Source organism: Oryzias latipes, chromosome 3, assembly GCF_002234675.1.
Source record: "Oryzias latipes chromosome 3, ASM223467v1".
Taxonomy (NCBI): Eukaryota; Metazoa; Chordata; class Actinopteri; order Beloniformes; family Adrianichthyidae; genus Oryzias; species Oryzias latipes.
The window spans coordinates 35,120,588-35,134,975 of NC_019861.2; the positions used below are offsets into that span (position 1 = coordinate 35,120,588).

The following is a 14,388-nucleotide window of genomic DNA, read 5'->3' on the forward strand; positions in this document are numbered from 1 at the left end:
AAAGGTGTATAAAGGTGGAAAGATTTCATGTAATCCGTGGACACCAGTGAAGATCACAAATCATTGAAGAAAAAAGGTTCAGAGCACTGTCTAGCGGGTCTAGATGACCCAACTCCCAATGTTAAAGTGCCAAGGATAGCACAAGGGTTAATAAAGAATCATTCACCGTTCTTCTGGAGGAAACCTTCTTTTATTACAGTTCTCCTTCACTCTGTATATCAAACATGAACGCGCACCCCCAACACACTTCTGTTGTGCGCTCTCGCTTCATCTTACGCTGCACGCCCTCCCTCCTCTTTCTTACACATGCAGCTTGCGGTTTCAGCACAAACACATCCTCATTCGACAACACATGTTTCAATGTGGGATCATGCGGCTTATAGCCAGGTGCGGCTTATGTATGTACGAAATGGTTTATCCTTTAAAAATGTAATGCGGCTTATACTCAGGTGCACTCTGTAGTCTGGAAATTACAGTAAATGTTTTTAATGATCTACAATGTAAAATTTATCCAGAATTAAACATATTAAATCTATAAAAATCAACTATTTGTCTATAATAGGTTATTAAATGAGTGCAGAAAAATTGATACTACAAAGACTTGAACAGATTTTATGTTGACAAAATAGAGAGACTTTAGAAATGAAAGAAAAACACTAGTTTCTAATTTAACATAATAAAAAAAAGCTCTTTAGTTTATTTGGTTCCTGAAGAAAGAAAAACACACTCGATTAAGGTTAATTATAATGTTAAACACAAATCCTGGCCTAAAACAACCAAAGACTTTAATTAGCCTCTGGCAGTAGTCAATAGTGTGTCTTTTCTAATTTACAACTCCAACAACCTGGCTTAGTTTTTCCTAACGTGATGAAGCCCATTTGTCGATGGGAAATTGTTCCAGCTCGTCCAGATTGACTGGATCCGTTCGTGGACAAAAACGCTGAGACTTTTCATAACATTTTTGCTCCGGGCTTAGAAACTCCTCGTAAATATACCTGTGCTATTATGCTTCAACGTTTGTGCGTTCTTATTCTTATTCGTTCTTATTCTTATTCGTTCTTATTCTTTGCTTTCTTTTGTCCTCAAAGGTTTGGTTCATTAGACAAAAGCACAAGCGGTCCAAACAGATCTTTGAGCTTCAAATATTCATGAAGAATTCAGTCTGGGCTCAGATGTACTGCTGTAACGGACACAGATTTTTTTTTTAGGGCGATGACCTCATAGGTCCTGAGTTTTCTGTAAAACATTACATTCAATTAGTAAAATAAAAATAAAAAAGTTAACTTGAATGTATTTTTTCGATATTCATCACAGGTTCGTAATTCTTTTTTATTTACAAGCCCTTTGATACTCAGATCAATTTGCAGAAAATAAATAAAATGTGTTTGATTTTTAGACCTAACCTGCCCATTTTAGTCACATAATAATTTTTTTTTTTTTTAATAATTGAATTTAACTAACTGCAAAGACGATTTCCTTTTACTTCTACTTTAAAACATGTCGGTATCTGTTTGTAAAATGTCCTCAGTGTCTTTGGAATCTATTTACACATCAACCCTTCAGATCCACAAAAAAAAACAATTCTGTACACAGGCAAGTTTGCACAAAACAAAAAAGATCGGACAACTTTTCAATGTTTCTTAAAATGCAACTACTTGAAAAATATTTATGGTGATCCAGCGGATCTTCTAAAGGTTGGCTGCATGGAGCCGACACCCTGTCTCCTGTTAGAAGAGAACCTCATAGTTCAGGTGATGTTCAGGTGACGTCCCCAACACTCACTGCAAATTTTAGGAGAAAAAAAAACGGCTAAAAGCAGAATGAAGTCAGTTGAAACTTGCAGATGGAAATATTACTTCTACCACATTTTTAGTTAAACTGCAAAATGTAGACATGATGACAATGACTGCTGCTGTGTACGAAAAGAGAGATCAGCTGTTGACTTTCATCTGTTAAGTCCAGGATTCCATTGCTGAGAAAAACAAATCAATGAAAAAACACGGGGTAGAACAAAACTGCCTGTAAACACTTAGACAACAAGAGGTCCTGGAGTACAGACGTCATGGCTCAAAGGTGCACAAAGCCGCTCAGGAGCTTCTTACTGCAGCATTAATTGGCAGTTATTGACATGTATGTATATGTACCTATGTACAGTAAGTCATCCACGGACTACACAAACATTGTCATCCTGAACACGTTGATCTTGTTAGTGAACTTTCTAGCACCAGCAGTAACACCCCCCACCCCCCCTTAACCAATGGTACAGCCTATTAGTTTCCCTTTAAGGATGTTTGAACACGCCCCAATCTGGTTTGAATCCAGTGAGAAGCTGCACACAGGTAAAAGGTAGGACAAACAAACAAATTGGAGGAGAACTTCTCATTTAGGTTTGTTACACTAAGTTTTGGTACCATCACTAATCTATCTTAATTTAAAATGCAAGCAAGCTTAAAAGAGGAATAATGAAGCCGATTTATCCCCCAGTTTGGTGCTGAAAGCAGCATCGATAACAGATGAACAACACAAGCTGCCGTTTTTGAGAAGAAAAGATTTGTGTGGTTTGAGTGAGTCTTTATCGTTACATTTCATATTCAGGATTTGGAAAATAACCTCGTCAGATATTAGGGGTGGAGCAATTTGGGAGCAATGCACAAACATTCACATCATTACATAGATACACAAAGATTAAAAGGGTTTTAATAAGTCAAAAAAAAGGTTCTGTGTCTAAACATACATTTCATTAATATAGCCTTTAGGTTTGTTTGTTGTTTACATCACGGTGTTTGTTTAGAATCACCCTGACTGGCGGTTTTGTGTCTTTCTCCTGAGTTCTAAGTTGTACCTGGAGTTTACCTACACGGTTCAATCAGGAAGCTATTTTCTTTAACAAGTTTTTTGAAGGTGATTTGCAATTTGGTGTCTTTAATTGAGTGTGTTAGATTGTTCCATATATCAAAACACATCTTTCAATCAAGTAGCCCCACACCCCAACCCCATATATATATATATATATATATATATATATATATATATATATATATATATATATATATATATATATATATATATATATATGACTCAGTACCAATTGTGAATCAACTTATGAAAGTAAGAGAATGTTGTCTGAACAGGAATACATCAGCAAATTGATCGAATTAAAAATTCCAATTTAGTTTGTTTCAAAATCACAAGACCTACTTATTAAAAATACAAGTAACTAAGTATATAAAAAAGTAATATTGATAAAAATATATGACAGCAAAATTCACTGATTGAGCTGTGTATAGTTTAGCACAGAGGTCATCGGTGTGAGAAGCAGGTGAGTGATTTCCAGAAGCTGTGAAGCTTAGAGCTTCTGCCTTTTGGAACAAATGGTGGCCACAGAAAAGCCTCCTCTGGCACCGGTTCTAATCCGAGTTCCCACTGTTTCGGTGACGGCGACATTATCATTAGATCCAGTGAGAAGTGTTAGCATGAGGGATGGCAGTGACACCAATCTGTATCTCCCTATGGTCCTTCATTAGCCACTAATCCACTGATGATTGTTATTAGTGGGAAAGGCGTGTGAATGAGAGAGACGGAGCGCCGCAGTTTGGCTCTGAATATTAGCCTGGTGATTTATTATCTGCGTAATGTCGTTCCTTCTTTCCCAAAGCGGCGTTGTCCTTTTGCCAATTAATTTTGAATGTGTTACAAGAACATGTAGGTGTGGGGGGTGAGGGGGTGGAAGGAGAGACCGGCAAACGCTTTAGCTGAACCCCTAAGTCAAGTGTAGAGCTATATTTTCATTTTATAAGCTGGGGCTGGTTACTTTAGCGCTTATGTCTTCTTTTGAAGTCTGCTTATGTTTCTTCTTGTAATGTCCCCCGTCGCCTGTCTTCTCTAATGCCATTGATTCATGCAAGTGCTTGCTCCTTCTCTTCTTAATTTTCCTATCTTCTTTTTTTTGACGTTGTTCTGCTGTTTCTATAACAACCAGCAGGGTCATTTTTCAGCCGCTGCGCTTCACTCTTAATCCTGTTTCATGCGACACTTGGCTCGTTTTTTAACTTATTGTTTTTTATCTTTTTTGCTGCTCTTTCCTGCTGTGCTCTGTATTAGCTGATGGCACCATGTCACTCAGAAAATAGTGTCTCTCCAGTACCAGGATGAATGGCTTGATGCACCGTCACACACCAACCACTTTTCCCCCTCCATTACTTCTATTTGTTACTTTAACTGATGTGAGTCTCCAAAAATGAATAAATGAGGCATTTTTTTTTCTAAATAGGTATCAAACCTGACACAGCTGAAAGTGGTCTCCAGGCTTGAAATCATACCTCCACCTTCCTGCTGTGATTAGTGATCGCTGCTGTGTGTTGCTCTGGAGGTTGGGTGTTGTGATCGCTGCTTGGGGCCTCGCCGTTGTATCGGTGTCAATATGATTGTTGTTTACAGTGCTTGGCTTTGATTATAATTACTATTTGAGATGCTGAGATGGCCTCCTTGATTTGCTCTGGATTAAAGCTCTAGTCTGTTCTTCCTAAAGTACATTCTCAAAGCAAATGAAGAGAAGGAGCGGCTCAGCTGGAGCTCCTGCGATTTGTCATTTCTGATTTTTGGAAGTGCATAGTGATGATCAGAAAAAAACCCGGTTTTCTCTACTAACTCACAGCCTTATTTGGTCTTCAGGATCCCCAGGTTTCTAACCTGGATTCTGCTAAACCCAAATGCAGAGCAAACATCAAGAAACGCTGCTTAAAAATTTGGCATTTCACTTGGAGCATGAGCTTCCGCTCTTTTTTTCTTTTGCACCAGATCATTTTATTGGCTTTTTTTTTCATTTTCAAAAGGGATTCATAGGTACAATTAAAACCGCACAGAACATAGAATACAACCCACTCCCACTCCCACGCCTCACTGTGCCACTTAGTCTCAAATCGTACACAAAACCATAAGTTGCATCTGAGGGAAAATTGACATATTGCCCACAAATTTCCACAAGCATTCGCATTAAACGCTTAAATACGTGACTCATACAGACTATGACCAGGAATCAGAACATTTTATTAATAAAATGAAATATTTGGTTTACGTTTACATTGTGTTTGTATTCATATTCTGCATTCTGTCTCTACCTGTTTATTCTAATGTGTGCCAGTACTTTCTGCCTCCTATAATCTGTTTAATTTATTCTTCTTCTTAAAAAAAAAAAGATAAATAATGCAATAGTATTTTCTGACACAATCAATAAGCCCTCCATTCTGCTACCCGATATGCAATGTGCAATAAGAATTTCTGAAATTAAGATTTTTGTAATCAATAAGCACTTCCTCTTTGTTAATGGATAATATTAATACTTATGGATTGGATAAATAATCTGCATTGGAACTGATAAATATGAAAAAATCTAATTAGAAGTTATGAACTGGATTATCAAAAAAAAAGAAAGTTTGTCTGCTTTCCCTCAGTCCTTTTTAAGCCTATATGTCTTTTTGACAAACTTGTCATGTAATGGATTCAGTGTGTCACGTACTTCATATATAAATGAAAATGGGTCCATGTATTATTAATAGCAATTATAATAGCATGGTTTGTGTGTCTATGTGAATGTATAAAAATGGAATTGTACCTTTTTTATTTTCTTATTATTATTTTTCATTTTTACAATCAAGTGATATATCTAAGTATAGCTATATATTTTACTTTTTTTTTCTTCCTTCTTTAGTATTTTTGTCTTGAATGTTTGAAATAAACTAATTCCTGTTAGGAGACTGCAGATGGAAACTAGTCCATGGCTAAAAGCTGGCATATTTACATTTGGTTTTAATGTTCATTAATATGCAATGGACCTGTTCTTAATAAATCAAACATTAAATAAATTATCAATCAAAATGATCCAACTGTTCATGCTGTGGAGCAGCCAGAGAACAACAATCTGATAAACCATTTAAAAGACCAAATCTGCAAAAGTTGGGTTTTTACCAGAGTTTTTTCCCGGCTCTGCTTGTTGCTGGGAACCTTTTTCCCTCCACTCCTAAAGAAGCTGGTAAACCATCTGAGAACAAATGATTTCCTGAGGCTGTTGGTGGATGACCTCAGCAACAACAGCCTGGCATTGAGAGTTTCCTCTGCTCAAAGAAGAGTCAGCGGAGAGGATGACTGCTGTTAGTGATGGACTTGAACTTTGACTCCAGAGAGTCAAACTCAGAGTGAACTGCAAGCCTGGCTTCCTGATCACAGCTGAGAAACACCCCTCTTCTGTCTGTTCTGGTCACCATTTTGCCCCCAAAAAAATTACAAATATGTATACAGTATAAGTGAGACCTTAATTGAAAGGCAATACTTCATAAATCTGATTAGAAAAATCTAAACTACTGTGCAGTAATCTATGGTTATACCCTCCCGTTGTAGAAAAGTACAGAAATGTTCTCAATCTGATAAATAGGTCAAGCTTTGCTGCACGGGGCTCTGCTTCAGGGACTCCTTCAATGGGACTGCAGAAGACTCTCTTGCTGTGTTTCATGCATGTGCAGCGCTGGTGGAACTGGAGCTTCAGGCTCTGAAGATGCTGTCTCATAGATTAAAGAAAAAAGATGCAAGTTGCAGTCTGACCTAGCACAGTGTGTCAGAGGGCATCCCGCCCATTCAGGAGGAACTATGCTGTTAGTTTGGTCGGATGTGCATGGGTGAAATGTTGGATGGAAAGCACTGACAGATGGAGAAAATGGAGGCGACGAACTCCTGCTAGAAAAAAAGAGAAAAGAATAGTCAGAAAACTAAGAGATTGAGGTTTTTTGTGTTAATCACCTTCACTTTTACACATTATCAGTTTAGCTGAGCTGACTGTTTTATTTCATTCTGCAAAAAGTTGGGCCATTTTCTCTCTTATTTACTTAAATAACTTTTTGACATTATATTCCTGTACTTTGCCTTCCTCTTTTTTTTTTTACAGTGCTGTGTTCTGCATCCTGATTGGCTCAGGTTTATTTGTTGTTTTTTTTACGTACTCCCCATGATAAACCTGTGACCGCTTTGGTATCTACAGAGAAAAGCTGGAGCTTTTCAATGAAGGCTGATGACATTTGCATGCATTATAAATGCGACTAAGCACAAAAGCACGTCGGCCACATATAATGCAGATGCACACTGCTGCATTGCCCTCACGTATTTTCAGTTTGTTGAGAGCTACATTTTGTTGTCGGTCGGACGTATTTTAATAGTAATTGTAGAAACATGAATGTTTGCGAAGTGGCACAGTGAGTATTTCAAGTAAGGGATAAAGGCTGATGAAGTGTGCATTATTAAAAATGAATGCACGCCATGGAAGCTCGATATTCTTTTCTTTGGTATAGTGAGGTAGATGAAATCAAAATCCAAAATATGCTTTCAGGGTTTGTTGTTGTAGTCTGTTTTTCTGCTATAATCCTTCAGCATTAAAGTGACTTTAGAGAAACTTCTCTGTAACAAAATGATCCAATCACTACTTTATTGTTCCCCTAAAAATACTAATTTTACATGATTCATCTTGTAAAAATAGAATACATTTTCTTTGTCAGCGTTAGGAAATCAAATATTCCTCAGTTTTTTTTGTTTGAGGTAGTTAAAAACAATAACAACAACACATGGACATACAGTGATGTAACATGAGGTAGCAGTTGTAGTTAATTGAGAAAGAAAGATTATATGGAATAAATAGTTAAGTGTGATATCTTTACTGCGATGAAAATTGTCTTTTGGGGGATTTTAACATGTTCTTGTAACATTTTTCTGATGATGGAGGACATGTATAATGAAAGTGAAGCAAAAAAATCAATTTTTCAAATGTTACTTTATTCAAAATGTTGTTAATCAGGAGCAGACAAAAATATACCATTTGAAAAAGAGCTTATTTGTGATGCAGAAAACATGCTGGGTGGGGCCACAAACTGCTTGCTGTGTTCCATTCTGATGCATCCACCAGCACACAAATAGCTCTATGCATGCCTTTGTTGCAACGCTAACGTTTCAACAACGGGAAGTGGGGGCGGGGTTACTCCGCACAAATGGTCCCATCCAAAAGACAGACATGAATTTCTAATGATCTCCTGCTGGAAGTTTTCTGATTTTGCCTAAAAACAGCATAATCAGAATTAAAAGACCATGGTCTTTTAAAATATGTGCAAGATATTTTGTATTTTAAAGCATTCAACTTTAAAATCGATCAAAAGATGATTAGAGTGGAACTTTAAGTCATTTTTACTTATTGAAGTTTATCTTGTTATGGAAGGAGATGTCAAACTTTAAATTATTGGTGTTAAGAGTGAAATAGGTTGAAAAATAACAGCATCTTCCTAAAAGTTTGGAGTTTGAGGTTATTCAGGACCATTGTTCCATTATTTTCACATCTTAGCTAAACTGTAATGCAAAAGAACAAATCAGATCTTTGAATGGGCTTCAGGGTTTCTATAAAGCTTTGCGTTCATTCTGCAAATCTTTCTGTAAGAAGTTTTGGCCTCTTCTCAAAATTGAAAGTTCCTTCAGAACTAGTTATATTTGCTATTGACTTTTCTTGTTGTTCCATATTGATAGAAGTACCAACTCTGAGAGTTAACTTTGAAAAGATAAGAGACACGAGAGCCGAGTCGATGCATTATACAGGACAGACGGGTAGAGAGGATCAGAGGTCCGGCCTGAGCAGTGAACTAACCGCTTCCAGACTTCAGCATTGAACTCGCCTTTTAAATAACTAATATGGGGAGTCATATTTTTACGAGCACACTCTGGTTTACTTGTATCTATATTATTTGATGCAAGTTTATGCCTGGCTTAGACTCAGACTGCCTGTGTTGCTGGAGTTTTGGAGATGAATATAGGAGTTTGACGACTGCTCAATCTCCCATATTTTGTCATTAAAAAAGATGGATTATTAAGCATAATTAGAATTCAAATTAATTAATAAAAACTACTATTCTAACCAAATTCCATGTAAATGAACATTGGTTGGGGCAGCCATGAAGAACAATCTAGAAGTGGTTTGTTGTGCAGAGACCAGCGTTAACCTCTCTTCGCTCCTGCTGCTCAGCGGCGGCGGTTTCTAAACAGCTTTTTGCTTTTCTTTGATCTTTAGGTCCAGACTGGTACCTGATCAGAGTGGAGCTGACGGTGACGGATGTCAATGACAACATCCCAGAGTGGAGCATGGTTCCTGCCCCCTACCTCGCTGTGGTCTCACCCGATGCTCCGGCTGGCTCGCTTGTCTACAAACTCTTTGCTCAGGATGGCGATGAAGGCAACAATGGCGAGGTGGAGTACTTCCTGTCGGACGGTAGGTCGGAAGGTTGGCGCCAGTGTTCACACACTGGGGATGGGACTGTGACTGAAAAGCGGTTTTCGAGGAAGGTAGAAAGCCCTAAATAAGTATACGCCATTTTCCATTTAACTATCAGGAAGAAGAATTCAAAAGCATTTTTTTTGTATTAGTCTCACTTTTTATTTATTCATTGATTGATTGCTTTTAGCAGTTTCAGCCATAAAAACAAAAGAAAAACAAGACAAAAATGAAAAAAAATACATAGATATGTCAATTCCATTTAAATTATTAAGTCATAGATGCATCACAAATAAAAGAAAATGATGCCATTTTATTGACAATATAGTTACTCCTAATAATTACTATTCAAAATCTAGTGTTGAGCATCTCTTTTTTAGATTAGATTAGATTTGCTTTATTGTCATTGTCCGTTGCACAATGAGATTGAAGGTTACTCTGATATCTGGTTTGCTTTAAACAAAACAATAATTTAACAGTTATGATTTCCTGGGTCATTTCCAAAATGTGTTGAGGGTTCTAATTTCCCTTGTAAGGATGTATTTAATCAAACCAATGGGGGGAATGAAGAACTTCAGACCAGACTTGTTGGTGTTTTAAGTAAACTTCTGAACAAATGAAGGATTTGTTCATCTAAGTGTGTTTGTTGCCTGTCCCACTGTGGTGGTGAGTCAGTGTTAAAGTCGGTGCTCTTTAGTTGTGAATGAAAGCTTGTGTGAATATCAAACATATAGTTTCCGTTGCAGCAAGATAATCTGCACTGCCTTGGATGCTGATGTCCCCATCTTGTTTGGCTTCAACTGTGCTTGTTGGGAGTTTTTTTTTTACCTTCAGATATGATATTGCTTCTTTGACATGATACCGTTTTATGAAACTATGACAGAAGGCAAACTTCAGACCATAGGAACTCCCATAAGCAGTGCTGAGGAACCAAATCCATTTGTTGTGGTGCTAAAGTAACTAAACAATACAGTGAAAGTGGAAGTCAGTAGTGCAGTCATGGGACTGATCTTCGTACGCAGAGAACAGTGCTCACATCAAAAGTAATTAAAAACCGAGAACCACATGCTTCCGTACGGCTGCTGCAAGTTTTTGGGTTGTCCGAGCCCTTGAGGCTCATACCACCTAAAGGGGTGTAATGAAAATGGAACATACCATTTATGTGCCTGTGGTAAGTGAATGGTGAAGTATTCGTAAGGCCAAAGGACAAACGGGTGATGCTGACGTAAGTGCCCATAGAAGAACACACTGAACACGTGAACAGCACTAAAGGGGCTCTTTGCGTAGTGTGAAGGTTTGCGAGGGTTAAAAAAAGCGGAAAATCCATACCACACGTCTGCGTCTCACTTACTTCACCCTTCACCACACGTTGTATCCAAGAGTTCACTACGACCTGTCACCTGACCAGTAACGTTTTCCCTCTGTGAGCTCACCAAATTATCTACAACCTTAATATTTTGCACAGACCACCTGTATGCCCCATACAGGCTTGCCAATTTTTCCCCCACAGACGGCCCATACCCAACCATAAAGGCAGTTAGAAATAAGGCTTAGCTGCATTCATTCCTAATGTCGAAGTTGAAGCATCACATAAATTACTCTTCATTGACTTCATCAGAAATTCAAAAATAAACAATTGGCAGAATTGTCACCCAATGGTGGTTTTTTAAACTAAGAAATGAATAAACTTGCTGAATTTAGTCAAAGTCTTTTGATTAGAATTCCTTGCTGTATTCTTTTTCCCGTTAATTCAATCCTGTTCAGGGCTCTGGGACTCTAAAAATCTATCCCAGAGATCATCGGGCTGGAGGATGGTCTCTGAACAGCTGATAATTGAATAACTGGACAAGTCTGTGTATTCAGGTTTTTCTCTTTTCTTTTCAGTTTGTTCAGTTCTGTGCAAAAGTCTTAGTTCTTTATATTTGGCTTTCATGTGGACAGGCTTACGTTTAATCTTCCATTGGTCTTTGGAAGTCTTTGTCAATATTTCTCCACTTTTTGTTTTTTTAAAGCTTTTTAAAAGTTTTCTTTGGATAGTGTCTCCTGTTTTTCTATCACTTTAACTTTAATCCTTGTCCATTTCTCCTTCACTTTAATCTTGGTCACTTTTGGATTTCATTTGGGAAATCGGTGAACTGTTACTTAAACACTTGAACAGCCACACCTAAATGACTAAACCAGGAATCTCTTTCATTGGAGCAGCCATGCTTCCCATAAAATGGTGTCAAGTCCTCCAAAATTAAAAAAAAATAAAGAAAAAGATTTAATGTGCTTATTTAGAAAAGTGTTTATTCAGCCATTCAGCACTTAACTTTGTATGGATGATATGATGTGATGTGTGACACGCAAGGACAATTTTTTTAAAGCCTTCAATTTACTTTTATCTTGTGTGAATTTTAAGAAATCTTTGACACAGAGACTTATTAAACTTCCAGTCATTTGAATTAAAAAATAAGCATTGAGAGAAAATGACCAATGGCTGAAGGACACTGTTTTAATAGATGAAAGAGGCTGTTAGCAGTGTGTACCTGAAATGACTGGCCCTGCCTTTGTGCTCTGTACTCTGGCTCAGTTTTTGATCTATGTCAAATAAATTCCTGCAAATTCTGATGGATTTAAATAACGACTTTTATTGGAAAAATACATGTTTTTATATAAAGATAAATTTGTCTGGAAATGAAAACATTTTTGGATGAAAAAAAACAAAGAAATTACTGCATTTCTGATGTTCACTTCGCTTGGATGGATGCGTCTCACCTTGCCTGTGGAAAAAATGTGCATGAACATTTTTGCTCTACAAGCTCAATGACCTTGATGTTTTATGGGGGTCACCTCCGTGCCCTGTACACGCTTGTCAGTCTTGTACTTGCAGACAGCCCGTATCTACCTGTAAGGGCAGTTGGGACTAAGGCTTTACCTTATGGTTTAGCCTGGACAAAAATACTCATAGCAGTTTATGTGAGAACAGGACCTCTTGGCCGTAAATTGCTATGCATTGGTGTAGTAAGTCTGAATGGCAAATCTAGTCCGCTGTTGCATCCAATCAGTTCCATCTGCAAAATGCTTTCCTGCTTCTGCCGGTCCAGAATTTAAAAACTTCTCGAGGATCTGGGAGCTTTTTTGAACTCATTTCTCAGGTGTCGGGCGGGATTGTTTTGTGCGGTTTGGTAACAAAAAGCCTTTTCTGTGGGCACTGCCCTGCAGGGGCTCGTCCAGCCATTACAGCTGCAGTTCCTCTCGCTGAAGTGAAGTAGCATAAATTTTAATGCTAATGTGATGCTCGTCTCCAGACCCTGACACAGCCACCATACCTCAGCAAATGTCTGCAATAAAAGGCTGTTTGCTGCCTCTGTCTAGAGTCTAGACACACAAATTGTACACACTCCGAATGTAACATCCACCTGACAATTAGGACTCACAATCTGTGCCTGCACTGGACAATAAAAGCAAGAAGGAGCAGTCCGTCCAAGCTTCAATAATGGAAAACCATCAGACTGTACTAAGATTTTAAGGATGTTGTGCTGCTGTCCAATGTCTTAAACTAATTACTCTCACAAATCTTTGCAAGTATAAAGTCAGTAACAGCAGGACAAATCAGTAGTCTGCTATCATTTTAAATGTTCAGATAAAAACTTCAAATATTCAAAGCCAATCAAAAATACTTAATAAAAAATAAGAATTTGGTTTTGAAAGCATGCACAATTCTTTGAGGTGCTGGAAGGCATTGAGAGCTCAGTCAAATTTAATGTTTTTCCTTTTCCCTAACTTTTATACTCAAAATAAAAGTTGACGTAAAGAATCGATGGTGCTCTGTCCTTAAACGGTCACATCCTACAAAAAATCAATATCAAAGGGTTAGATGTATTTATTTTGAAGGATGGTGTTGTTCAAAATGTTGGATATGACTTAAAACGATTCTGTTCTAAAGGCTGAGTTAAAAATCAATCAAATGTTGCCCCAATTTTATAGACTGGACAGATTATTATTTAGATTTAGTTTTTCTTTTTTTTCTTTTTTTTTATCAAATTTGTAAACCATCTGCCATTTAGATCTTAACATGTTGGGAGACATTTGTCACATTAAGTTTGACCTGTGTGGGAATTGGAAGAAAAAATAATAGCATCAGATATTTATTTATTTTAGTTGTGCTTTAAGTCACTTACTTTGTAAACCACCATAAAAAGGCCTAAAGCATAAAATGGTAAGAAGGGTAGTCATGGGCCTCATCCTGAAGTCCGTCCACACTCTAAAATAACCCAAAAGCTGCTGTTGTTTTTCTTCAGCCACTAATAGCCAGGCAGAAAGCAATTGAAAACTGGTCTTGTAGGAAATATTTAAGTATGTTGCTACAAATATGTATCCAAAATATTTTTTTTTACAAATTAAGCAATTATTTAACATGTATCCAAAGTTAAAGGAGACAACAATCAGGTAAAGTAGGATCACTGAAAAGTGAATTAACTTAGGAGATGAGCTCCACCATTGTCCTCCCTTTTTGATTGTTGTTCCATTCTTGTGCACAGAACAGACCCACAAAGGTGTGTTCCCAGCATTCAACTCAATGCTGTTGTGCTACGAGTGGAAAGTGCATCAGAGTTCTTTATGACAACTGTGAGACACTACATTGTGACCTGTGACCTTTGGTCCCCATCTAGAAGAAAACATTGGCAACTGGACTGTCTGGATTGTGTCAAAAAACCTCAGGGATACAATGTCAAGGTGTTTGTCTGTTCTGGAGCTGAAGCTGAGTTTCTACTGGACTCTACTTTAAACAAATACACTGACTGTAGCATGGCAAACATATTATACGTGGGTACAAAGGGTGAAGAAATGTTGGAGTGCAGTGAGGGATGGTGAAAAATGTCTCCTCAGTCAAGCTTCAGTACCGATGGGGTGCTGTGAGTAGCCACATCGAAGTCTTACAGACGAGCACCTCTGGGAGAGCAGCCTTTCACTGATGGAGCACCTTTGTGGCCGGTGGTCTCCAGGACTGCTCTCTGTCTTGACTTGCTCTTCTTTTCCACCATCATGTCCACTAAGTCCTGGCTCAAACCTGTCATAGAACCCACTGTCCTTTTCTCCTTTACCGCCCAGCATTG

General features: G+C 37.8%; 1 protein-coding gene across 1 annotated transcript in view; it reads left to right on the forward strand.

Annotated features, from left to right (window-relative positions):
- The window catches only part of LOC110014444 (neural-cadherin-like), a 338,096-nt gene that overhangs the window by 92,665 nt on the left and 231,043 nt on the right, over positions 1-14,388 (forward strand). The window contains exon 2 of the mRNA XM_023953704.1: positions 9,089-9,286. Within this exon, the coding sequence (XP_023809472.1) occupies positions 9,089-9,286 (198 nt within the window). The remainder of the gene's footprint in view (positions 1-9,088; positions 9,287-14,388) is intronic.